Source organism: Columba livia, chromosome 2 (assembly GCF_036013475.1).
Source record: "Columba livia isolate bColLiv1 breed racing homer chromosome 2, bColLiv1.pat.W.v2, whole genome shotgun sequence".
Classification (NCBI taxonomy): Eukaryota; Metazoa; Chordata; class Aves; order Columbiformes; family Columbidae; genus Columba; species Columba livia.
Window position 1 is genome coordinate 112,739,552 of NC_088603.1, and position 27,988 is coordinate 112,767,539.

General features: G+C 42.0%; 1 protein-coding gene across 2 annotated transcripts; it reads right to left on the minus strand.

Moving 5' to 3' along the window:
- Window positions 1–334: 334 nt before the first annotated feature.
- Window positions 335–27,588, minus strand: ABHD3 (abhydrolase domain containing 3, phospholipase). Of its 2 annotated transcripts, XM_065053306.1 has the most exons (9): window positions 27,250–27,557; window positions 25,262–25,425; window positions 21,273–21,455; window positions 19,817–19,862; window positions 17,129–17,241; window positions 12,094–12,267; window positions 11,443–11,491; window positions 11,193–11,358; window positions 335–2,436 (listed from the first exon to the last, which is right to left on the minus strand). In XM_065053306.1, exons 1-9 carry the CDS (start codon window positions 27,394–27,396, stop codon window positions 2,258–2,260), a joined length of 1,221 nt encoding a protein of 406 aa, XP_064909378.1. In that variant the 5' UTR covers window positions 27,397–27,557; the 3' UTR covers window positions 335–2,257. The 2 variants fall into 2 exon arrangements, with proteins under 2 accessions (XP_064909378.1, XP_064909379.1); XM_065053307.1 differs by lacking the exon at window positions 12,094–12,267 and having other exon boundaries at window positions 27,250–27,588.
- Window positions 27,589–27,988: the final 400 nt, after the last annotated feature.

A 27,988-nucleotide genomic window follows, 5' to 3' on the forward strand; every position in this document is an offset into this window, starting at 1 on the left:
TACAAGGTACAAAGCAGTTACGTGGCAGAATGTTTATGGCATTTCTCGCTAGCTTGTGTGTCCTCTGCAAGAACTGAGATGTCTATGTTGTATGTTTCAGAAAATCTGACTGGGAAAGCTTGAAGATAATCCATAGTAAAATTTGATTGTTGCCACTTTGTACACTGTGCCTTGAATAATGCATTTTCCCTAATGGGGCGTAAGGAAAATCACTCTACATTTGAGGAAAAACAACCAACTATATGGACATTTGCTAGATGTAGCGAGAAATGTCTCATGGGGATTTCTATATGGGATTGGACCTAAATGAAATGAAACAGTGCAAAGAGCCAAATTCTGCCATTAATCATGTTGCTTTTATTTAAACATCAAGGTGTGCTTTCAATATAAGTGGTTTTATTTTTATTAATACTTGATGCTGAGTTTTGAACAGTACCATACCCAAACAATTTTACAAATATAATACTCAATACACTGTTTATTGCTCATTGGTTTTGTATGGACATAAAAGCTGGAAATGAATGTAAGAATAAATAAGGCACCCTACTAACATGCTGATTTCATGTATTGTAGTAACATGCACAAAATGCACTTTTCTCATTTTGCTTATTAGAGAAAAAATAAGATTTTGTTATTTGGGCAAGGGCCAATGCTTGTCTGAAAAGTCAAAACTTGAAAGCAGTTTGTAATTTTTTAATTTAATCTTCCACCCAACTAAATTTGTTTTCGTATAGCGTGTTCCAATTTCTTTTTCTAAAGACAAGAAGTATTTTTGTTCTTCCTTTGCTGTTACTAGGAAACACGCCTTGCAAGAGGACTGTTCACGTACTGCTTGAGACAAAAGACCCGACTTGCTTTTTTATCCATGTTTTCTTCTTGTACTGACCCTGTTCCAAAGATAAAAATAAAAATGCAAAGGCATCTTTACTGCTTTATCTTGTGTGGCTGGGCCCAAATCAGTGATCGGTACAAGGTGGGAGCTCCACAGAAGCTGGTTAAAAGCCTTTAAAAAATTTCAGTATGCCCTAAATTATGCTGTCTCACCAGTTTCGAAATACTTTCTGTCCAACCATCCTTTTTCCTCAAGGGTCTCGTGTTGCCTCTCTCTCTGTTTCAGGGCTGAGGAGGACAGTGATGCTCTGGTCAGCCTCATAAACTTGTCAGCCACTAAGGCAGAAACCTCTTTGCAAAGGCTTCAATGATTTGACAACCTGTTGCCGAAGTGCTGACAAATGATCAAATAAACAAACCAGAGAGACACAGCTCCAAGCCCCCACCCCAGCTCCCAGCTTGCTTTAAACAGTTTGTTACAATCTTTTTAGAAATTATCTGAAACAATGGCAGAGACAAAGGGTTTGGATTTTTCTTTTAATTTAAAGCAGATTGTATCATAATTTTCTGGTGTTCTAATGTTTATTCTGTAAAAGTGAAATGTTCTTGCAGGATAATATAAACATAACAGATAGAATCACTCAGTTTACCAGTTACATGAAGTATGTATTACATTCTATGACAACACCCAGCTTTACATAAATTTTGAGATGCAAGATGTCTCTTAATTACAGAAAATTGTTAAAGTACTGTTTTAAAGGAATCTTTTGGTTATATGTAAACACTATAAATTAGCTCTTTAAAAACAATCATGTAAGGCAAATATCACATTGACATAGTTTAAAAAATTATAACTAGCCCTAAATCTGAATATTCTCAGGGTAAAACAGCAAAAGCAGATTTCAATCTAATGCTATGGAACAACATGCTGAAATTTTGACTTACTTGAAGAACCAGTGCTTCTTCGTGTTCCTGCCTTCTTCTGTTTTCATATTTTTAAGATTTTCACCATCCGTGCCCTAAGGAATGGGCCAACTTGTACAATGTGTGACAGGATAATATATGCTATTTTGAGTGTTGGCATTCTAATATTAAAAGCCATCTAAATCAACTCTCCTAAATATGTACTGGTTTAAATTAAAATCCTGAGGAATTACAATGTTTACTTGATGGTTTTGGTTAGGTGCAATTTGATGTATGCAGAATGCTGTTTCATTTAAGGTCATTCTTAGTAAGGCATATTAAAAAGAAATATAAAATTGACAACATAATACTTAGTTTCTTGCTACAAAATCTTATGCAAAAAATATTTTTGCATGTAGTAATGGACTTCATCCATTTGCTGGCTTACAGGAGTTAAAATTTGTGCATGAAGCTTAACTGCCCTTGTCAGAATGTGCCACTGGGCTGTAATACTGGTCCAAAGCTACATGCTGAAGATTTTATTTCCATGCTCAAACACAGCTTGCACAAACTGCTTGAAGACTCTGTCCATGTAAGTGCACTTCCTTGGCCATATTCCTTCCAGAAAACCAATGTGGCCTCCACACGAAGTCAGAACCAAAGCAACATTTTCATTTTGTTTGGCAGTTTCTACAGGTATAGCTAAAAGGGGGGGAAAAAAGTTTAAGTCCTTATCCTTTGATGGAATGCTATCCATTGCATAACTTCTCTTTAATGTTTCTCATGTAATGTATTTATAAATATGCAAAATCTTAACATATGCTTAAACGTACTGTAGGATGTAGAGCCATAGCTGCGTTAAAAGCCATTTCTCTCTTAATCATTAACTCACCTTCTGTGTGATTTTTCTGGCTGCTATGAAAATTTCAGAGATCACCGAGCTTCATCTTTCTTTCAGTCTCACTGATGGAACAGCACCGATATTAATGCAGACTTGCTATTTGGTATAAGCAGTGTAAATGAAAGGACAATCAAACCTGTAGTTTTTAACCCATGTTGCAATATTCAGCTTTGGAAAAACAGAGGAACTGGGACCTTAATTATGAATCCTATTATTTTTGTAGGCGACTCCAAACACAAAACCTTCAATGTCACAATAAGTTTTTAAGATATCCTATCAGCTAATATTAAAGAAGATACTGGGGTTTTTTTATTTACAACTTCATGTTTAGACCACACCATGCAAACACACTGGGAGATGGATCTTGCCCTGAGGAGCTCATAATCTAAATATATGTGGTAAACAGAAACAACTGCACGTGGACACAGAAAGCTGCCCCGTGTCACCAAGTAGGTTAGTGGTTCTCTACTGAATACTGACTGCTAGAAAAGGATTTACTTTAGATTACTGGACCAGATACTACAAGGATTTTTCTTTTCCTGCATTAGTTTTCAGCCGGATCAGCTCCCTGATCTGGTTCCCTGTGTTAATAATGCCAACATAAGAATGGCAGAGGAGGCACAGCCAGATGAGGACTGCACTGAGGTGGCCCTGCCACTGGAGCCTACAGGGAGCTTCAAGTCACCCCTGAACTGCACCCGGGATACGCGCTGATCCGAGGGGAGGCTTCAGTGCATCTTATTTTGAACACGCATGGGTGTGTAGCTTAATCAGTCCTATCACCTGGGCAGTTCCCCTTGTGAAAGAAAATAAAGGTCAGTGCAGACTGACAACAAAGAAAGCATAGGACTTTAGAAATGGTGTTTCAATGTGATGGGATGACACTATTACATGAATTGGTTGACACAACAGTGGAGCTTTATGGAGCTGTGGTGTTTGCACACTTGATATAAAAGTTATTTAAGCAAATTCTTCTGGAGTTTTTACATATGCTAAATATACTCCAGAACAAGCAGAAACCTCAATACATTTCAGCAAAGAATGCCTTTTAAAGTTCCAGTTTCAAAATAATAAATTTCATGGAAGGAAAAAAAAAATCATACAGAATTTTGGATTATTCAGGACTGACAAAAAACCACAACAGCAAAAGAAGACATGCTTCATCCAGACAGAAGGGACTAGTGGGAAGTTCACGGTATTGTCTAAAAAAGGTTCTGGGTCCACAAAAAAATAAATCTGATTTTAGGTCATACACTGCTAAAGTAAAGACACCTTGACACTACAACACAAAGCAGTGAGTCACTGGCAGGATTTCTATTGCGGCCTCATTTATTTTAAAGTATTTTTGAAGAGAGATTTTTTTTAAATGAGGGAGCTGGGGCTGTTCAGTCTGGAGAAAAGGAGGCTGAGGGAAGGCCTTATTGCTGACTACAACTACCTGAAAGGAGGTTGTAGCGTGGAGGGGGTTGGTCTCGTCTCCCAAGTAGCAAGTGATAGGACAACAGGAAATGGCCTCAAGTTGCACCAGGGAAGGTTTAGATTGGATATTAGGAAAAAATTCTTAATGGAAAAGGTTGTCAGGCATTGGAACAGGCTGCCCAGGGAAGTGGTTGAGTCACCATCCCTGGAGGTGTTTAAAAGGCATTTAGACGAGGTTCTTAGGGACATGGCTTAGTGCTAGAGTTAGATTATGGTTGGACTCGATGATCCTGAGGGTCTGTTCCAACTGAAATGATTCTATGATTCTAAATCAGGTTCACTTTTTGGGGAGTTCAGTTGTCCACAACTCCTTCTGACTGAACTTCCTTCAGAGACAACACCCACCCACCCCTATTTCTAGGAGTCTCCTTTCCTTTACCCTTTTATTCATTTGCTATCTCAAAGGTCATGCTTGAATAGCCATTATCCCTGCATATCACTACCTTCTTTTCACTGAGTTCCTGACTTTCATTTGGGTGCTGGCAGACTCACTGCTGTATGCTTTAGATGCCCATTTGCCTTCATTTTCACCAACTAGAGTAACAGCATGGTCCCTGTTCCTTGGCCAAAGGAGGACCTCAGCCAGAGTTCATCACTCCAGATCTTGAATGCAATGACTGTGGTCAAGAGATGCGCAACTTAAAATAGATCAGGGCAGAAGCACCGGGCCTGCAGAGTCAGGGGAGCACCGAGTCAGGGGAGCCGTCTGTGCCCCAGAGGTCCTTACTAGTGGTGCTGGAACAACATGCTCTGCTCCATGCCAGGGCCTCAGCACAGATGCTAAACCAGCCATATCCATAGCGGGGTTAGTGTCTTTTATGAATGTTGTTTTACAAGGTTCCTGCCCGTAACACACAGTACTCAGTTGTGCCCTGAATGGAGCACAGACTGAGCTCCACAGGGTAACGGGGATTCTTTGCTACTCAGTGCTATTCATTTATTTCACTCTTTTCCTCCTTTAAGTTGCATGCATCTAAGTAGTTTATAGATTCCAGCATTTAGAAAATGATTTTGATTCTTTACTAAGTGGAAAAAACTGTGCCTCTCACCATCTCTACAAAAAGTCCTTGACTTTTCCTTTGTTCAGCTGGAAAATTGAAAATACTATATGCAGTATCTGGGCCTTTTAAAGCAATATTGAGGCAAGACTAAAAAGAAAAGTCAATGGAATAAAAGCCCACAGCCTGCCAGCTCTTACTGGGAAATAGCATGGGCTGAAATAAAGAGATGCAGAAAACAATGTGTTATTTCTTGCAATCCACCACACGCATAATTTTCAGACTCCAAACTCAGCAAGTGCTCATCTGGAGTTTTGCCTCAGTTAATCTGCCCAGCAATCTCTGCTCTGGCTCCATTGGATTCTGTGCATGAACACACTGCAGTGTACAATGACAGTGGTTACAATTCATGTCAGCTTCTGCTGACTGCTAGGGAATTTGCCCTGGCAAATTTGCCTTGTACCAAGCCAGCTGCTCCTCTTCCATCTAGTAGCACATGGGCCATGTTAAACAGAATCCCGATAGAGAAGTGGGGTCCAGACTCAAGCCCACGTCCCCCATTCCTGCTTCAGGCAATGAATCCCAGTTTCCATGGCCATTCTGCCATTCTCTGGTCACCGAGGGGACTCATGGATGCAAAGGTGTGGGGAGGAGTGTATGAGGAGAGACAGACTTGATCTCCAAGAACCAGAAACAACATGAGAGCTCCATCGATCGCCACAGATTCAGGTTCAGCTGCATACTGGCCTGAACACGCCTCTTGACTAGCTAAGACTGTGCAAACCCATGATGGTTGTTTTTCTCAGATTAGTGCCAAAGGGTAGAGAGAAATATCCTTTCTTGCTGAGAAAGCACTTCGCTGGGGTTGTGAAAGGGAGATGACAGTAAATGTCTTTGCTGTGCCAACCCAGCCGTGGAAGCCCTTGCAGGCAAAGCTCACCGTGACCTCTGCAGACCTGTCACTCAGAGGTTGCCAGCATAATGATCCCTCCCAAATCAGTTTGCTGGTGGTTAATTATTCATTCCCAAACAGACTGGCAGTACTGTAGTGGGTGCCATGTGCTGCCTGACTCTAAAAATCTACAGCACCTTGCTCCTAGAAGCCTACCAGCACTCGGATGTGGGTTATCTTCTGTCCAAGTAAGGTGTGAGCCACACACAGGTCTTTATGAATGTCATCTTCCCCATCCTGAAGTTCTACCTATTCCAACTAACACATGTTTACAGCAGAATTCTACCACAGATCATCGCTGTTATTACAAGCTGCAGGACTGTGCTGATTATGCAGTCATTTGCTTCCACCTGTAGTCAGGATTTTTAGTAAGTGCCAAGTTTGACCTGCTGTTACGTCTCTGCTCTTACTTCCCCTGTGGTGAACAGGAGAGCCTGCCCTTGGCATAGTCAGTCTCGATACAGTTGGGTCTCCGTTTGTATGACTCCTTTCCAGCAGAGTTTCTTGCTCTGCAGCTTTTCAGGAGAGAATTGAATACAGTGCCAAAATGCAAATGATGCTTGGCAGTGGTGTGGTGCTTTGCTCAAGGCTGGTTTTAGGGACTGTTAGCTGTCCCCAAATAAATCCACAATGCAAAGGAGCAAATTTTGCAGTGTAAAGGGCAGATAAATGGAGCACTGGATGTGATGCACTCTAGGACATAGGATGACATGCCAAAAGATACTACTGTTCATTTTTGTCCACATGTAACCTTGTACTTATGTTTCTACTGAGCAAAATCTGTACTGCTGTTCAGTCCAGCAGCCACAGGCCTGTTATCTGTGATCAGAGAACCACAAGGTAAATAACATATGCAGAATTATCTCGTTCAAAATAAATTTGTTGTACATTCTTTGCAAAAAGTATTTTTTAAAAAAGAATAATAGAAAAACATACATGTGAAGCAGTATCAGCTTAAATAAGTCACTGCTGTCAGACTTTCTGTTCATTCTTCCTGTTCCTTAAACTCTTACTCAAATTGTTATCCATTTGGCCATTCCTGGGCCATTTGGTCTCTCCAGACAACTTCATTCAATTGTGCTGTTTACATAATAGGATGAAAAATAACACCTAAGAGCAATTATTCCAAGTCTGGATTCAGAGGAGTGGAAAAAGTTCAAAGAGTTCCATAAAAAGTGTAAGTGAGCTTCAGACATGCACTTATCTGGCCCAGTGGATCAGAAGGGAGCTGGGATGGTACATAGCTTCAAGGGGAGGCTTTCAGCTTGGGCACAATGCTCACCAGCAGCAATTAGCTAAGCATTAGTCTAGTGAAATTTAAGTCAGATGCCTAATACACTGCTTAAAGTCTCTAAGGAGAAAAATGCTGCTTCAGACAAAAAGTTAAATGTGACACGTGACACTGATAATGCATGCTATCATTCCATCATCTTGATTTATTTTTCACAACAAATAAAAGAGGCTGATTTGGTTGTATTACATCTATCCTGAAACTTAGTTAAATTAGTTATGGTGAGAGAAGTGTCATGCAGTGAAGAAAGCATTTGTTTTCATTAGTTAGTATTATGCAATACGAGAACAGCATTCTAGAATTAAACTACAGATATGTTGGCTGCCAAGCTCTATGAACTCTAAACAGCAACTTTCAGGAAGGACTGCAAATGAATTGTTTCTTCCTGATACTGGATTGAGAGCAAAGGGCACATTTTCGCAATATATTAAAAAATAATTGCTGGGAAGTGCAAAGTGTACCAAGAAGCCACATGAGAAGAAAAGAGGCAACAGAGACAGCATCTGCATTTTTTAAGGGAAGTCTCTCTTTGGGTCCATATTGCGTAGTGACAAAGCAGACTTGGGTTTGTATCCACCAAACTCCGTTATAGGAAGATAGATGTGGCTGGCTTTATAAAAGATATTTAAACACAAAGGATTTCTGGCACAGCTTCCCCCCCTAATGAGTTTTCTAAGCCTGTTTCCCAGCTGTCAGAAACTATAGCTATCCACAACAGAGGTGGAAGGTAGCTTAAAAGCTGGTAGGTATTACTGGGAGAGATGAGGCATGAAATAACCAGCCCCCAAAGTCAATAAAAGGCTGAGATCTGGATGAGAAGAAATTCTGTGGCTTTGGATCCATTGTAGTTGTGAGTGGAAACTGTCTCTGGTTGCCACAGCCTTACATGTGTCCACACACTTTTAAGTTGGAACAAACAAGCCCATTACCAGAATAAAGTCACCTCCCAGAGTAACATCAACCCTTTCTGTTTGTTAACATAAAACAGCCCACAAAAGTGTCAAGATGCATGAACTCCAGTAACTGATGGCAGCAGCCATAATTTCTAGGCTGCTAATCAGGGTGCCCTATGTCTCCTGCCAGCGCAACTTTTCACATCAAGGGTGCATAGCACAAACAAAAAAGGAGCTGAAGATAGACACACTGAACAGAGTCACACCATTAGCTGTAAGTCAACATCGTCCTGGTGGCCCTTTCTAAGGTAAACTTGTCACCACAAGGACAATGGTTTACAACCAAAAGCATTAACTCAGTGAACAAGGAGTAAATGAAAGCCTAACAACCCAAATATTTTCATGGAGAAAGGCTGGTGAGGGTCAGAGTTTAAGAGGGCATGGACAGTCATTACAACAGATTCTAACACTTCTTGTTTCAGGTTCCTCACAGTGCTTTACCTCACCCTCTCTACATGGCAAGGCTTCTACAGCATCCTGACAAGAGGTTTGATATTTAATTTTGCACAAGAGGCCATCCCTACAATCCATTGTTCACAGTTATGTTTCTTTTAGAAAACAGCTCCAAGGGAGGAGAGATCTGCTACAGCTGTAGTCTAGGGGACTCAACCTTTTGGCTAGTCAAAACTACACAAGCCCAGAAATGTTGAGGCTGTAAGAGACCTCTTGAGATCACCTAGTCCAACCCCGCTACTCAAGCAGGGTGACCTAGACCAGGTTGCCCAGAACTGTATCCACTCAGCTTTGAGCATCTCCATAGATGGAGACCCCACAACCTCTTTATGCCAGTGCTCGATCACCCTCACAGTCAAAAAAAGTGTTTTCTTGTGTTCAGATTGAATTTCATGGGGTCAAGGTCAACAATGGTTGGATCATGAGAGCTTGAGGTTATAATATAAATAAAGAGACAAAGGGATGAAGTATCTGCACTAGCTTAGATCTAGTTATCAAAGGTCCCAGTCCCAGCAGTTATAGGTTGAAAAAGATGAACAAATCCTCCACGGACAGAGGCACACTGTCTGTTTCACTGCTGTTGTTCTAACTAGCTAGCTTACTGCTGCCACAGTTACTCCTTCACTTTAAAACAGAAACCACAAACCAAACTAGAGCTAAACATAGAGGTGAAGCCGTTGTTCCCTCCTTAAGGCACTTAATGACAGAATTGTGGCACCACAGATCACCCACCTTGTGGTACTATGGGGAAAGTCATCCCTGAGGGTCATGAGACCCATAAAAAATTATCTTTAGGACTAGCAAGATTTTATATTTGGACACAGATTTCAGGGCCACAGCCCCATCCACTCTCATTTCCAGGACATGATATGCTCTTAACAGAAACAGGCCAATTTCGAGGGAAAAAAAAAAAATCCCACAGAGGCTAGTAAATGCAAGGGGACTAAATCTGGCTCAGAAAGTCCCTGGACTTCAAATTGGTGGATGCGCTATTCTGGAGGAATACTTCTGTGTTTGACCAGATCTTACTTTTTTTAAGCCTCTGTTTTGCCAATGTAAGGGATAGGTAGTTTGGCTAATCCAGAGTCACAATTTTTTCCCGTCATGTTAGGTGGCTTTCACCTCTTTATATTGTTCATGTGTATCACGGATGACTTCCGTTCAAGAGGAGAAGAAATTGGACTGTAATTTTCTAGTGCACTCTACTGGAGTGGCCCTTTTCAAGGCATATTTGTCTCTAACAGCTCCTCAAACCATAAATAATAAGGTGTGTGTATTTTTCTGTATTTGTTGTATATCTGCAAACAGATAAACAGTACACACACAGCCTCTTCAAATTCCTTCATTCTCATTTGTTGTTTTAATCTGTTTGCCTACTCACTTTGGTTTCATGACTCATTCTACAAGAATCTCACGGTGGCAGAAGAAAACTTCCCTGAAATAAATCAAGTATATAAACTTCACATTTAAAGGTCTCAGCTGTTCACTGCTGAAGACTGTCTCCTCACCCAGCTGTTCATTATGGTGGTTTTCCTCTACATTCACTTTTGTTCTTCCTCTCGGACACTATAACTAATACACAGACTGCAGGAACAAGCCTATATTTTTAAGACAGTCAGCAACAGGGTTTTGATCTTCAGATACAAACCAAAATGCTAGTAATGATCACATGTTTGGCAGAAAATAGGAAGAAAGGCTGAAAACTCTGGTTTTCCTTATCTGCTTCGTCCTCTATTATAGTTAGATTCTTATTAATTTCAACACACTCCCTTCTAGGAGCCAATATCTCTTCCTTTACCCTAGAATTTGGTCTACATGCTAACTTATAATTTTTCTTACTTTTAATTTTCAGTCACTGGAGGTGGCACTGACAACATGAGCAACAACAGCTGAGGATTTCAAGTCATCTGAAACATAAGCAACTCCCAGACATTCTTCATAGTGACTAGATTGAAAAATAGCAATAAAAAACCCACAACTTGTATGCACTTTTATTGAACGCAGAATGTCTACAATCCAGACACCTCAGAGTTTCTCATTATAGGCTCTCTTTGTACTTGGTGAACAGAAAAAAAAAACAACCCAACCCTTCTGAGAGGGCAACACATCTGATATCTTCCTTATAATGAGATAACTCACACCCTTAATGTGCATATTTCTTTCTTTTGACTGTAAGGAGCCTACTAATGGCTAATGATTGCCACCCCATGTGCTTCTGCATTCTGTACTAATCAGGTCTCTCCATCATCAGCTGCTTTATATGTGTCTTACACTGTAAGTAAACTCCAAGACTAATCCATCCCTGGAGGTTTTGATCCTATACATAAATAACATTTAAATACACACAGGTCTGAGTTTATTCTCAGTTCTACGTAGTTTGTCTTAATGATTGCATATATGGATAAATATATTTTTCAAAGCCTAAACTTACCATGAGCTGGTGAGAAAACATCATCCACAGAGTTTAGACATAACACTGGAACTCCTACTGACTTCAGCCTGCGACAGGGGCTAGCATCTTCATAGTAATCATCAACTGTACGGTAGCCAAACATGACTGAAGTGAACTGCTTATCAAATTCTCTAATAGATCTAGCCTGAAGTACAGAATTCAAATAGGGAACTATGTCAGCATTTGGAAAACAGCATCCAGCTAAAGCAGAAGTAACATTTTCACATACCTTCATCACAAGATCTATATCACATGATTTCTCCAACATCTGTCGATGCCTAAAATGAAAGAGAGAAAAACTGGAGGGCTTGTATTTAGTTCTATAAACAGATGTAGAAGTCATCTGCTTTATATTAATAGATACATTGAGAGAAATAACTCCCTAACAAGAACATGCTTGGTTTAAATTTTCTGTCATATCAAAAATCTGTCTGGAATCCGAGAGCAGAAGAATTGTTCATTCATATGCAGGCACATCCAGCAACATAGTAAAAATCTGCATGAGCCACGAGAAGGATGCCAAAGATAAGAGAATTAAGAGAGTTAAATATTTTGGAATACAAAATACACCCTAATTTTGCAAAGCAAAGAATGAACTAGTACCTTCCATGCTTTTGCAGTCAACGCTGACTTAAAAGGATTAATATATATACATATATACTCTAAGTCAATATGTGCATGCATAAAAATTAAAAATTCTGTTCACTTTAGCCATAAATATAGAAGTACCTTGGTCTTGTACCAAGTCCCTTGAGCAGCAGAGAAGTTTAGTCACATTGACATAACAGCTATTTGAAGTGTTGTTACAGCATTAATTTTGCCAATATTATACCTGCTGTGGATCCTTCCACCTTGCTAAATAGTTTAGAAGGCAACTCACCTGCTGACAGAGGATTGTAGACAAGTAGTCAAGTAATAGTTGAAAAGAAGCCAGTTTAGTGGCTTCTCCAGGGATGCTATAGATTCAAAAACATTCCAACCCGCAGAGAAAATTGCAGCTGCCATTAAAGGAGTGTCTCTGCCAGTTTTGCCCAGGTAATTTAAAAGAAGCATGCTACAAACAGAAATGAAAAACAGAAACATATATACTATCAAGTTGTTTGCTTTCTTTTAAAGCAAATATAACAATCAGCCACCTTTTCATCTGTTTTTCAATAGTTTCTAGTATCAGCCCTAGAGCTGTGCCTGATACTTCTAAAAGGTAGGCAACATTGTCATCATATGACTCGTGAAGTTTGCTTTCTCTCTCTACTGTCAGAGGGGAACTGAGTGCACTGTGTAGGATGTGTGTAGGAGCGCATTTAGAAATAATTAGAGATGCACTAGTCTTATTCATGTCACTAAAAGGGAGGAAAAGGTCAAAGAAATGTATCTTACTCATAGAACAGGTATTACCAAGTTGTTAGTAAGTTTCACCGTTTTACAAGCTCTTGGTCTTCCTGATCTGAGAAATCTGATCAATGTGCCTGACAAACGCACAGTGCCCCTGGCACGCCTGCCTCATTGATGAAACTGGATTTTGAGTTGAAGGTAATGCCTTCACCTCACCTCACACACATGAGCAGAGCACAGCTGTTCTTTAACACAAAGCATGTAAATAATTAAGTCTTGGATAATGAATAAAACTAGCAAAACAAAATTATGAGGCAAATAAATGTCTGAAGTCTTGCCTTTCTGACCAATTGCAACTTCCAGTCTCTACTGCTGATGTGTAGTTGAGTTGAAAAAAGGGGGAGAGTTCACCAGTACCCGACCCTTCAAATGCAGAAAAATTAAAATATCAGGAAAAGAGTAAAAGAAAAATACTAACAGAAAAGCTGTAAGTCTTACTTTACTGCCTGAGGCCCTGAAGTTTACAACCAGCATTTTAATACCAAGCCTTTAGCTCAAAACAAGTTCTACAACTTAATATAGCTCCCTGGACCACCAACACTCTGTACCTTGGCTTCATCTACAATACTCTAGGAGACAGCAACCTTTAGCAACGACATCATGAACCAGCCTGCCATCACAGAAAGTTTATCCCCATGCACTACCTACCAGATCACAGGACAACAAGGGAAAACAGTCCTTGGTGTGACCAAGAACTTGCCAGTTGGTAGGAACCAGCTGGAAAAGAACAGCAAACAGCACTTGGGAGTGCTGCCATCAGCTCACACAGCTGAGCCCAATGAGGAAAGTCATCCGTGGCACATATAGGAGTTAAGTAACATATTTCATTGTTATTTAGGATACCATAACTAGGTTAAGCCAAGGACAGAAATGATACTAGGGGCTGAATTGGTCTTTCACACCAGTTGCAGATCAATCAGCTTATACTGCACCTTGAGCCCCGAATACCTGGTGCTTCACCTGCTACGCCCTGGCCCTCTTAGTTCTAGTGTAATGGTGCAGCACACATGAAGTTACCCATGAAGAACCAACGTGCTTTAAATCTGTGTGTCATTCTTGAAACAAGCTTCCATTGCAGATGCTTCTTTGGCTTTCACCGTTTCCAATGAAACATGTTTTTGCAATACATCATGTTATTTCATGTTTTGTATGCAAAAAAATGCCAGAGCTGGGGAGGGAGAGATAGCATGGTGAGGTAAGAGCCAACAGGCTTCCTAACATTGTGAAGAAGAGGTTTAAACTAGGTTTGTTGAGGGATGGAGATCAAAGCCTGAAGAGAAGCGAAGGCCTGGCAGGCCCTCATGAAGCACCTGAGGGCAGCATAGCAGAAGAGGCTCTCACACCTGAGAAAGCAGCATGATTGCAGCTCATCTCATGTGCCAGCACATGCACGAACACACAGCATGGCAAAAAATGGGAGGAATCAGAAGCCTCTGCATAGTCACAGAACAAGCTTATTGGATCACAGAGACATGGAGGGCTCACAGGCACACAAGACTATGCAATGATGGATGCAAACAGACTCAACAGACTCTGCATGAAGGCCTTGAAGGCAACAAAGAGAGTTTGTACCTTAGAAACAGAAGCCATTTAAACGCACAGAACATTTTCCTGGTGCAGGTTATAAGGCAGTTTAAAGCTAATAGGTAAAAATCAGAGAGGAAGCTAACAAAGGAGATACCATGGTGGGTGTCTGCCATAGATGTCCTGATCATGAGGAGAAATTTCAGAATCCAAGATTTTAGACACATGAGTGGGGAAGGCAAGGAGCAGAATTACAATACTGGAGAGAGCTGGCTTTAATTTGGTCAGGGATCTGGTTGGCAGGATCCCATGTGAGACAGCCCTGCTGGGCAAAAGGGTTTACAGGAACTGTTTGACCTTAAGGATAACTGAACATAAAGCAAAAGTGTGGCACATTCTGATGAGCAGGGAGTTGAGCAAGAGTGGCAGAAGGCCACATGGAAGAACAAAAACTCCTGACCGAGTTCAAGAAAGACAGTGGAAGGGGGCTGCCTGGGAGAAAGGTCATTGCCCAAGCATGCAAGGATGCAGTTAGTACAACTGAAATCCAGCTGGAGTTGGAACTTGCAAGGGATATGCAGGACAACAAGAAAAAGGCTTCTGCAACAAGAAGGGCTTCTGTTACAGCCCTTCTTGTACGCTGGTGCAAACAAAGGCTCAGAACAAACAACATCTACTCCTTTCTTCTCACCAGTGAAGCCCATCATCTTATCATAGAAGACAATCAAATTGCTCGAGCATGCTTTGTCCTTGGTGAATCCAGTCAACTTCTTATCCTTCATATGCTTGGAAATGGCTTCTGGAGGATATTCCCAAGTAACTGAGGCTGGGCTGCCCAGCTGTTATTTCCTCCTGGGACCACTATACAACAGAGAGAGGAACCTGGTGACAAAAGATTTCTAAAAGGCCCAGACTGCCTGTCTTCCCTATCTTTACTGCTGAGGTCTGTTCTCAGGCCTTCCAGGTCCCTGTGCCTATTTAGCAGAGCATGACAGAGTGAATTATTATTTCTCATAGCAGAGGAAGACTGAGTTAGGGTCCAGTTGTACAAACCAGACATACACGTCACTGGGACCAGGTGAGGTGCACCAAAGCTCCGGGGGAGGCAGCCAGTATCATGGTGAGACTGCTCGCTGTGAGTTTTGAAAGGTTTCAGCAACTGTGGGATGCTCCTGATGCCTGGAAAAAAGGCACCCACCTACAAGAATGGCAAGAGGGAGGAAATACAGGCTGGTCAGCCCAACCTCAGCACTTTAGGAATACTCTCTGGAAGTCATTTCCAAGCATGTCAAGGTAAAGAAGGTGACTGATAACAGCCAGCATGGATTTAACAAGGTTGAATACAACCTGATTGCCTTCTATGATGAGCTGTCTTCATCAATTAGGGAGAAAGGAGTGGATGTTGCTTATTTTGACTTTAGCAAGGCTTTTGACAGTCTTCCATGGTCTCCGTGTAGCCAGATCGGAGGGACACGGTTCAAATAGGTGACCTGCAATGTGAATGGAAAACAGACCAGACCACTAGGCTCAGAGACTTGTGATCAGAAACTGGAGTGGCTGGACCACTTACTAGCAGGGACCCTCATGTTATCAACAGTGGGGCCAGTACTGGGAAATGTCTTCATTAACTGGATGATGAAATGGAATGCACCCTTGATAAGCCTGCAGGTCAAATTATGGGGAGTGGCTGCTGAACTGGAAGGCAGGGCTGCCATTCTGAGGAACCTCAACAGGCTGCAGAATTGGGCTGGTGAAGACTTCATGAAGTTCAACAAAGACACATGCAAAGTCATACAACTAGGACAAGATTAATGACTGAACAGAGAGAAGTTCTGCTGTAAAAGACGTGGGCAAACTGAACATGATTCAGCAATGCACCCTCGCAGCAATGAAGACAGCTAATGGCATGCTGTGCTTTGTTAGTAAGAGCAAAACAAGCAGGTCTAGAGAAGAGATTATTCCCTGTATTTGGCACTTATGAGATTGTATCTGGAATGCTGTGCCAAATTTTGGGCTTCCCAGCAAGACAGACACTGACATACTGTAAAGATTCATGTGTCCTCATACTGAAGACACTGGCAAAATCCCAGCAACATAAATGGAAAAAGATTGGCCTGACTGAAAAGGTTTCCAGGTTATTTATTTGATTATGAATAACTGTATTGCTTGAGCAAATCTGTGTTTATCCCAAAGCTCCTACAAGTTGTTAGTAGATTAATGTCAATATATCCACCTACCCTCCATAAAATTTATCAGAAGGAAGAGAAGTCTCAGGAAGTTACCACTGTCTGCAGTATTTCTAATAGAAGTTCTCCTCTTCTACAATCTTCCTTAAAGACGCTCAATTTTCCTTAAACAGGCTGTCTGTACTTTTCTCCTAGCTTCTAGCAGTGCTTATTCTAAGAAACTGTGCTATCATTGTTCTAGCTGTGCTTTCTGGAGACAAGCCAGGACACAGCACGTCTTAATACCACATGCTGTATCAACCCATAGTGGTTTCAGCAACAATAGTACTTCTTCCTTCTGAGCCAGACGGAGCAGATACACACATCTCTTCCAGCTTAACCTACCCACACACTGCAGCACTCAAACAGAGTGAAGATAAATCTTGTAATTTCCAGAGGTTGCTAAGAAACATGGTATGTTAACTCTAGTTCCTATTTTTTATCACTCTGCTCCAGAGACAGCCTCCATTGTTTCCAAAGATTGCATTGCCCACCTGTTCGGCCGTCAATCTGTCTGTCAGCGCTTCCTCTCTCCACCCTCCTCAGCTTTTCAATGTTGGCCAGTTTCGACCTTCCCTGACACAGCGCTAAAAGCCTCAAAGATATTAAGTTTCTAAAAGTCTTCTGAATATTGTCTGTTTGAGACAGACCCAAGTTAGCTGCAGTTCATTTACCTTAACATTAAAGTATTGCAGAGTAATAATTTACTATCAGGCTACAACAGTCTTATTTTACGATTGTAGTTAAGCTGAGACGTGTTACAAAATGCCTTACCCTCCCATAGAAACACCGGCCGCCATGAGGGGAGCCAAGGGGTGCAGGTTGTGCACGTAATGAACAACGGTCTCTAAATCCTCTGTGTTACTGGCACAGTAAGTCCTTGGTGTCTGTAAGGAGTCAGAGGGAAAAAGGCCATCATAAGCTTTTGTATTATACTTCAAGGACAAAGCAAACTGAACAGTGGCTCATTTATATAACAAGATAAATTTAGCATTTATTGGGAAGCTGCGCTGAATGGCAAATGTAAAGCCAGGGCACTTCATGAGGAGGTGGAGGAAAGAGTTACATGTGTTATTGTTCCAAAATAAAACACGTGACAAATATCTTCAGTATCTGCAATCACCAGGCCATTAGGTGAGATCTGAACACTGAGCCACAAGCTGAACTAGACAGAACTAGATCAGAACTAGATAGGCACCGATATTTTTAAATACCCTGAGGAAACAGAAACATATCACAGAGGCTGCAATTTACAGAAAAGAAAGTTATAATGACAATTTTGCCATCTTCACACACATTCAAATACAAAAGAAAATATTAGATTTCAAGTTCTGCCAGCTAGCATTTGAAAAGAAGCCCATATTTAGATTCTACACACAATATAGCCAAACAAATAGATAAATACATTCACCAGTGCCATTTACCTAATTTACTGAAATACTCTGTTAACTTAGGCAATAAAACACCTGTATTATCCCTTCTCTATCCACCATAATTGTCTCTTCAAGTCTTTAATTTGGACTTGGAATGTCTTCCACTGGCATCACTGGGGTCTGAGTAACCCCTTCCCTGCTTACTGGCAGGATCCACACAGCTTTACAGCCTCATCTGCACAGACAACAGCTACAGGCCACAACCTGGGCACTATCTGGAGCAGCATAAGGGAGATAAGTCCTTTCTGGTACAATAAAACAAGGTTTTCTTCTAATGCTGTTCCCTAGATTTCACCTACAGCACAAGAGAGCTTTAAACTGTAGAATTGCTACTAATGTATTAGTGACCTTGACTTAACTATAGGCAGTGGCTGGCCTGTCAAAATTCAGCATAAACTTTAAATATAAAAATACTTAATTCTGAGATAATTGAACTTATTTGTTGCCTGAAACAACAATATGTTTAAGGTTTTGTTTTGTTTTGTTTTTTTTAAATCACTTTCAGTAAAACAGCCTGGATATTTGTGGATGATTTTAACAAGTTTAATTAGATTAAACTAATTACTTAGAATACATTTAACAAGAATATTGAAATGTTGCTGTCAAAGACAAAAAAAAAAAAAAAGGAAAAAACCCCTAAATTTGTATAATTAAAACTGAAGACATTCTTAATTTCCATTTATGTTGCATTTCCAGTTCTCATCCACGTGAATCACTCTTCACTGTTTTACACTTTATTAATTATAAACAGTGTGAATGTGTTTTACTTTAATTAAATTGGAAATTGGAAAAATAAATTATTTTTGGTAACTAGGGTCTAATGTATTCTAAGTGAAAGTGTATTTGATTAAAAGTTTATAAAGCTAGAGGGATATGTTCCATTTTAATTTCAATTAATTCCTGACACTTTAATGTTTATTTATCTACTCATTGTATGAAGATATTTTAAAACACCATCTTAGCTCACATTGGCTGTGGTCAACATAATATTTGATTAATCCATAACAATAATTCACAGCAACTTCCAGTAACACATGACAATGGCGTTTTAAAAACAATTTTTAAATAGCTATTATTTGGAGTGAATTTGAATCTATCTTTGAAGAGACTAGAAAAATAACTACTTGCCTGACTGTTTCCTACTGTGGTGCACAACTGTGCTTCAAACTCATTAACTAGGGTTTTTATATTAAAATATAGAAACCCCTTTGCAGAAAATGTGATAATTTCAGCTGGTTTGCTTTACAGTAAAATCTTATAAAGCTTAAAGATGTAAATCTGATTACAGTAAAATACACACAATGCATCCATACAAGGGATCTTTTCTCGTAAGGATTCAGAAATTAATCAATAAGGACTTTGTGTGTCACAAAACTCCTTTGTAGATCCATCTCCAAAACTATGCAGAAAACTTAACATGGCAATATTTGCATTTCAATGCTTTATCTGATTATGGGAAAACATTCTGAGCTTTTTAAAAGTTTGAAACCAGGGGATTAAAAAATGCAAAACAATACCGAGTATTATGCACATTCATTCCAGCTGCAGAACTGTCAACAAAACACATATGAAGAAACAAAGCTTATTCAGCAATAGTTCATCATGCCTTGGCCCTAGCTGCAGAAGACATTTAGCTTCGAGACTTTGTCATTTGTGGAACTGCCAGATATTTCTAAGCAAACACGATATGTCTTTCCCAAACATAAAATACATCTTTTGTAGCTGAGTTTGTGCCATAATTGCTGAGAAAAAGACAAGAACACGTTCAACTTTTAGAATATGGCTATCCATAAAAATCTGGTTCATTAGTTCAATAACACATAATACAGATCGATTTTAATGGCATAACGTTTTAACCATATCAAAAGCTAGTTTAAACTCCTATTGGCAACCAGGAAAGTAATTATGACAGTTTATATTTGGATTTGTATGTTAAAACAATGCATCGATTGCATCAATTGAATTGAATTTCCTGGATGCGTGCATTTTAGATACTATAGTATTTTTTGAAAAAAAATAGCATCCTTACCAAAAGATCCTCACCAGAAATTCCCCGATTGTTAAAAACCACGCATCTAAAAATGGAGAAAGTAAATTCAATTATACAAATGTTCATTTCACTAACAAAATAACTAAAACAAACAAAATTGAAAATGCATAAATAAAAATAAGCCAGTTCTACGGATAAGGTCAGCAGATTCTTGTTGCAAGTTCTTGGGGATGGGAATTTTTTTGTCTGGTATAGCAGAAGTTTTTTTTCTCTCTATGATGGTGGGAGTTTCCAAATTTTCTAGCACTATTACCTTGATTTAAGGATCTATGCTTTCTTAATAAATCTTACTTTTCTATTACTCTTCACCTATCTTGCTGTAATAACATTATTAAATAATATATACATATTTTCAATGGGTTAAAGGCATGACAAATTATTCTGGTATTTCTCAGATGTTGCTGTTTGAAAACCAAAATTACAGCATTCTTTTGAAATCTGAGCTAAAGGTCTCCTTTTTAATGCTATACCTTCTTTTGTTAGATGATCAAATGCAGATATTTCTTTTGGGAATACATAAAAACTTAATAGTAACAAGTTGTTGATTTGAGGGCTTTCCTCCTCTGATATTTTTTACAGGTAAGTTTTAAAGTGATTTTAAAAGTACTTTGAACAGTTGAAGTGCTACTTTACTTTCATAATTTAGTAAAGCAGTTATCCAAATCTCCAAACAGAGAAGAGAAAGCCAGACATGTAGATAAAAGCTAATCTATAAATTTTTGAAGAACTTATTAAAGTCAGTACCAGAAGCCAATCTGCAAAGACAAAATGTAATATTCCAAATACAGATCCTGGGAAAATGACAACTTATTTTACAGCACAGCAGCAGCAATATGATTACATAAAGGAATCTACTAATTGCCTAATCCACTTATTTTACCCAACTCTGACCAGAAGCCTTAATAACAAAACTAAATTAGGCAGTGACAATTAAGAGGTGACAAACCTCTTCCTTAACCACCAGTAAGAATAGGTTAGCTCTCTTTTCTGTACTCACCAATTTGAGGCTGCTGAATCAAGCAATTTTGGCATTGAGAAGCTGACCTCCTCCGAGGCCAGCTGCCAGCAACCCATCCACACAAGTCGTTCTGGAGCTGAATACAAACCCCTTCTCCAGAAAGTGTAAAGGTAACACAAATACTGATATTATAATTTAAGAAGCAGCAGCAAAGGCCTATGCAGATTTCACCTGCTTGTACTGCAATCTCTGGAGCACATCTGTAGATGCTAGAACAGCCCTTCCAAGTGTACTGCCTGTTACATAATCCTATTATTATTATTGTTGTTATTATTATTATTACTACTAATAATACTTTCTTACATGAACTAATGTTTTTAGATCTCATTTGCCTTAGGAAGGTATCCTATACATATAGATATTTGTATTTTATCTTATATGAAGCAGAGAAATACTAGCAATTAAATACAACAGCACCTATATCCCAGCGTTTCGCTTTGATGGATCATATGAAGAATGTATGATTCCTTGCTTGTTCCTGTCAGGCCAGGCAGTAACAGGACAGTGGGTCTCGTGCTGGCATCCGGATAATATAAACTGTCATTATTATCAAACCAATCCAACGAAATCTGTCCTCCATCTGCTGTTTTAATGAGCTCACTGAAAGGCACATTTCAAGATAACATTGATTAGATTGAAAAATACATACACGCTATTAAGAGTGCTTACAGTGTACAAATTACCAGGTATGATTTCTGCATTTTAATCATGTTTTAATACTCAAAGTGACACCTAACTAGGTATGTTTGCATGCTTACCATTCAGAAAGAGCCATACCTCCAGCTGACATGAGTTAGCACAGTCAGTTTGCGGAGTAATTCCTGTTTACAGTAAATGAAGAGCTGGCCTTTCATGAATTGCTGCTGGTGTACAGGGAGTTCGTAACTAAAGTGATTTTTGCCATTGCCATCTAATTTATATTGGCTTGTGTAATGCAGATTTCCTTTGGATCATCTGAGAACCTTTTGATAGCACACAGGGCAATGTGTTGAACATCTATCACATTTTTTTCTCATCATCCAAAGAAGTAGCATGTATAATGGAAGGCACTTTGTCATTTTAAACATTCAGAACACGGACACACACTATGATATTTTTTACCCTGTATCTCTGCAAGCTTTGCTATGATGCAGTCTTAAACCATACATCTTCAGAATGCAGCAAATGTGATAATATGCCAAGAAGCTAAGCATCAATTAAACAATGTCATCCTCACCTCTGTCCCTGGGAAAGTAATGGAACAGCTTATCCTTGGTGCCATCTCAAGGCATATCAAGGATAAGAGGGTTATTAGGGGCAGTCAGCATGGCTTCACCAAGGGTAAGTCATGCTTGACCAACCTCGTAGCCTTTTATGAGAATGTAACAAGATGGATGGATGATGGCAGAGCGGTGGATGTGGTCTACCTTGACTTCAGCAAAGTGTTTGACACAGTCTCCCATAGCATCCTAGTCGCTAAGTTGAGGAGGTGTGGTCTGGACAATAGAGTAGTGAGGTGGGTTGCAAACTGGCTTAAGGAGAGAAGCCAGAGAGTGGCAGTCAATGGTGCGGAGTCTAGTTGGAGGCCAGTATCTAGTGGAGTGCCTCAGGGGTCAGTACTGGGGCCAATATTATTCAATATATTCATTAATGATTTAGATGAGGGAATTGAGTGTACTATCAGCAAGTTTGCTGATGACACTAAGCTGGGAGGAGTGGCTGACACGCCAGAAGGCTGTGCTGCCATCCAGCGGGACCTGGACAGGCTGGAGGGTTGGGTGGGGAATAACCTGATGAAATTTAACACGGGAAAGTGTAGAGTCCTGCATCTGGGCAGGAACAACCCCAGGTTCCAGTATAGGCTGGGAAATGACCTATTAGAAAGCAGTGTAGGGGAAAGGGACCTGGGGGTCCTGGTGAACAACAGGATGACCATGAGCCAGCACTGTGCCCTTGTGGCCAGGAAGGCCAATGGCATCCTAGGGTGTATTAGAAGGGGGGTGGTTAGTAGACCGAGAGAGGTCCTCCTTCCCATCTACTCTGCCCTGGTGAGACCACATCTGGAATATTGTGTCCAGTTCTGGGCCCCTCAGTTCAAGAAGGACAGGGAACTGCTGGAGAGAGTCCAGCATAGGGCAACAAAGATGATTAAGGGAGTGGAGCATCTCCCTTATGAAGAAAGGCTGAGGAAGCTGGGGCTCTTTAGTTTGGAGAAGAGGAGACTAAGGGGGGACCTTATTAATGTCTATAAGTATATAAAAGGTGAGTGCCATGAGGATGGAGCCAGGCTCTTCTCAGTGGCAAACAATGATAGGACAAGGGGTAATGGGATCAAGCTGGAACACAAGAGGTTCCACTTAAATTTGAGAAGAAACTTCTTCTCAGTGAGGGTGACAGAGCACTGGAACAGGCTGCCCAGGGGGGTTGTGGAGTCTCCTTCCCTGGAGACATTCAAAACCCGCCTGGACATGTTCCTGTGTGACCTCATCTAGGTGTTCCTGCTCCGGCAGGGGGATTGGACTAGATGTTGGACTAGATGATCTTTCGAGGTCCCTTCCAATCCTAAACATACTGTGATACTGTGTAATGAAAAGAAGGTTTCAGTCTTTTTTCAGAAACATAAAGCATCTTCCTTTTTATTTGGCAATTAAGACATTGTATGAGAGAGCTGGTATAGGAACTAACAAAATTAAAGCCTACCTTGCACTTGATTTTTCATTTGAAAGTCTTGATAGCACGTACTTCAGATTTTAAAGCTCATCAGCCCTCTTGGACTCATTAGTTCAGCTTTGCCCTTTTTCAGTAATGGGAAGATGCAATGCTGGTGTGTACTGCCAACACAATCTCAAATGGTGCAAAATAAGCATTGCCCCATCAAACTATGTTTCTTCCCTCACAAACCTTGAAACAGAGAGTATACAAGAAGGGCTAGAAAAAGTGGACATGGCCATACCACTGAAATGTTTCCTAGATACTAAAACTAAGGGAAGCCGTTAAATGCTAAATCTATTCTACCATGCAAGCAGAGCTGAAACAACTTGTAATGCATCCAGGTTCCGGCGCATAAAAGTACTTCTCCTTAGGTCTTGTGCCAGATGCCTCATTTGCCAGAACAAGTCTCATTTCTGTGAGACGGGTCAGCTGAGGACAAACAATACATTTCAGGTTTTTTCCCTCTTGGAAGTTAGGCATCCAAGAACCCAAGACAAACCCCATAGGTAAAAGTTACTCTGAAAATCCCAGAAGTTTTATATATTTGGAACAAGGCTGAATGTGGCCATGCTATGGTTAAGATTGAACATGTTGGTTCAATGGACAGATACAGTGATTGCACAACCTTTGCAACATGATGGCATTCAATCTCAATCACCAGAATATTTGATACACCAGATGACGGTGTTACCAGCCCATTGATAAAGTTCGGTAAGGGGAAGCGCAAAGTCCTGCACCTGAGAAGGAACAACCCCACGCACAAGTACAGGCTAGGGCTGCCTGGCTGGAAAGCAGCTAGGCCAAAAAGGATGTGGGGTCCTGGCGGACACCACATTGAACATGAGCCAGCAATGTACCCCTCCAGCAAAGAAGAAGCACAGCCTCCTAGGAGGAGTGTTGCCAGCAGGTTGAGAGAGGTGATCTTTCTGCTCTATTCAGCACTGGTGAGGCCTGGAGCACTGGGTCCAGTTCTGGCCTCCCCAGAGACATGGACGTACTGGAGAGTGTCCAGCAAAGACCCACAAAGATGATGAAGGGACTGGAGCACCTCTCCCATGAGGAAACGCTGAGAAAGCTGGGACTGTTTAGCCTGGAGAAGGCTCAGGAGGTCTTGTCAATGTAAATACCTAAAGGGAAGGTGCAAAGAGGATGGAGCCAGGCTGTTTTCAGTGGTGCCCACTGATGGGACAAGAAGTAAAGGGCACAAACTGAAACACAGGAGGTTCCCTCTGAACATCAGGAAATACTTTTCTGCTGTGATGGTGACCGAGCACTGGCACAGGTTGCTCAGAGAGGCTGTGGAGTCTCCATCCTTAGGGATATTCAAAAGCCATCTGGACATGGTCAGAGGCAACTGGGTCTAGATGGTCCTGCTTGAGCAGGAGGGCTGGACAAGGTGACCTTCAGAGGTTCTTTCTGACCTCAATCATTGTGTGATCCTGTGAACACATAACCACATCAGTTCCTATATTGTCAAAAATATTTCAGTGCTCAAAAACTCTCCGAACTGAAATAGGGTCATTTGGGAACCTTAACCTTTTAAATCCAGGATAGAGATGATTCCAAGCGTAGGATGGAGTTGCAAAGGCAGGCATGACGCAAAAAAAAAAAAATAAAAGGGCACAAACAAGCTTGAGCAATGACAGTAGTTGTGACACAGTGCAAGATAACTACCAGCTTACGAATCAATCACTTTCCAGAAGAAAGACACTTACTTCCTATACTGTACTTGGGGTCTGGAGGTGATAAAGGGACGCAGGAGTGTCTGCACCCGGCCTTCCCAGCACCAAATTGTGGGATAGTACGTTTCTGTCACAACAGGGCAATATTCCTCGAGAAAGCGGCAGAAACGGTCGTTGCTGGTCACCAGCTGGGGTTTCTAAGGAGAGAGACTACAGTCAGGTATGTGCACTCATATAAAACAAACTAACAAACAAATAAAGAGAGAAATGAATGTTTAAAAATCCTCTCCCAGTAAACTGATTTCTTGCATATAATCATTTGCAATGCTTTTTCCTTTCATGGTAAACAGATAAGTAAAACAAAACCCAACAAAATGCCAAACTGAAAAGTGAAACCCACTAAACATTATGGATTCCTTACCTATTTCTAATAATATGCTGTTGTAGCTCTACTTTTACCAGCATTGTATCTTTCACTGGCAAAGCAAAACTACACTGTCTCACAGTAAGCAAGAAAGATTTTACTGAATCCATTTTCTTGCACCACACAGAAAGCACACAATCTGTGTACTTTGACTGTGCACCTGCAGTACCTATTTTAACCTGGTAGGACACTCCTCCCATCTCATACTACAGTACACAACTTCATTGGTTACTCATCTTTAATAACACTCCACATATAGAGGTTTTTCTTGCAGCTTCCGTTTATACACCAATTAATGTGGAAATCCCTGTATACCAAACACCTCAGAGTCTAGCAACCACATTTCTTAAACTTCTCTTTTACACTGGGTCTCCAGCACTTCAGGCATTACTAGGACAATAAAATAGACATAATTAGGACAATAATAGATATGTGTATTTTCAGTTGATTAAGCATTCAATGAGGTGCTCTCACCACAGGGCTACTCTAGATCAGATCAGGGTCACTGTATTCAAGTAATTGGCAAATGCCTAATTTATCTGTGAAACCCCTACAGATGAGAAGATGTATAAGAGTGTCTTAGCCCCCTAAAACACAGTGACAGCAGCTCTAAAGGTATTAACATTGGTACTGAAAACAAGGGCAGCAGACTACTTTATTATCTGCCCTGTTAGAAAAACAGTGAACAGGTTGGGTTTTTATAGAATCACAGAATCATTTCAGTTGGAAGAGACCCTCAGGATCGTCGAGTCCAACCATAATCTAACTCTAGCACTAGACCATGTCCCTAAAAACCTCGTCTAAATGCCTTAGAACACCTCCAGGGACAGTGACTCCACCACTTCCATGGGCAGCCTGTTCCAATGCCTGACAACCCTTTCCAGGAAGAATTTTTTCCTAGTATCAAATCTACACCTTCCCTGGTACCACTTGAGGTCATTTCCACTTGTTACTTGGGAGAAGAGCCCAGCCCCCTCCATGCTACAACCTCCTTTCAGGTAGCTGTAGACAGCGATAAGGTCTCCCCTCAGCCTCCTTTTCTCCAGGCTGAACAGCCCCAGTTCCCTCAGCTGCTCCTCATCAGACTTGTGCTCCAGACCCCTCGCAAGCTTCGTCACCTCCTTTTGCGCTCTCTTTAGTACCTCAATGTCCTTCTTATGATGGAGGGAAGGCTCCTGGCCACCCTTTCCAAACCATCGCCCGAGCCAAATTCTCCCCCTGGTACAACTGCACTTCAGTGACCCCACCACGCCAGAGCCCCTTCCCCTCCCAGCCCGGGCCCCGGCGGGCCGAGGAGACGCCTCACCGGAAGGGAGCCCAACAGCCCCGGCGGGCGGAGGAGGGCCGTGCGGCCCGGCCAGCGGGGTTTCGCCCAGACGAGAGCTCGGAGCGGCACCTCCGGGGGAAGGACGGGGCGTGCGAGGGCAGGGCGGGCGCTGCCCGCCCGACCATTTCGGGTGCCGCCGCTCCCCCCGGCAGAAAGGCACCGGCTGGAGGTGACCTTCGCGGGACGGTCCCCGCCAAGACGGTCTCCCCTTGACGGGACACCTGCGGAGCCTGCCCGCCCACCCGCCCCCTCTCCCGATCACCCGCTCACCTTGGCGATGCTGCTGAGGTAGTAGCAGGCGTAGGCGACACCGAAGCCCAGCACCATGGACAAGCCCACGCCGGAGCCGAAGAGCCCCACGCGGACCTGGCTCTCCAGGTAGAGGGAGAGCTCCCTGGTCAGCACCTGCCAGTCCATGGCATACGCGGGCGGACACAGGACGGCGGGGCAGCGCAGCCCGGCTGCCGCGGCCGAGCCCTCCCCGGCGCAGAGGGAGGAGGAGAAGAAGGAGGAGCTGCCTCCTGGCTGCTGGGGTCGTTCCGCAGCACAGCGCCGCCGGCGGCACCGCCCCCGGACCGCCCCCGTGCCGGCCGCCGGGGCCTGAGGCCGGGTTCGGCGCGGAGAGGCGGGTTGCGGCGGGCCGGCCTCCTCCCGCAGGCGGCCGCCGAGCCGGGTCGGAGCGGGCCGCGGCGGCCGCAGGGGAGGAGATCTCGAGTGAAGGGGGCGTGCAGCGCCCCAGCCGGCGGGCCGGCAGGGCCGGCTCCTCCCGCCTCCCGGGAGGTGCCTTCCTGAGGCGCCTTGGTGTCGCCTTCCCCCTGCGCTTTCCCTCAGGCGGGGCGTGTGGGGCCAGGCAGAGAGAGACCCCTGAGGGACAGGGAACTGCTGGAGGGAGTCCAGCGCAGAGCAACGAGGATGATGGAGTGGAGCATCTCCCGTATGAGGAAAGGCTGAGGGAGCTGGGTCTCTTTAGCCTGGAGGAGACTGAGGGGTGACCTCATGAATGTTTATA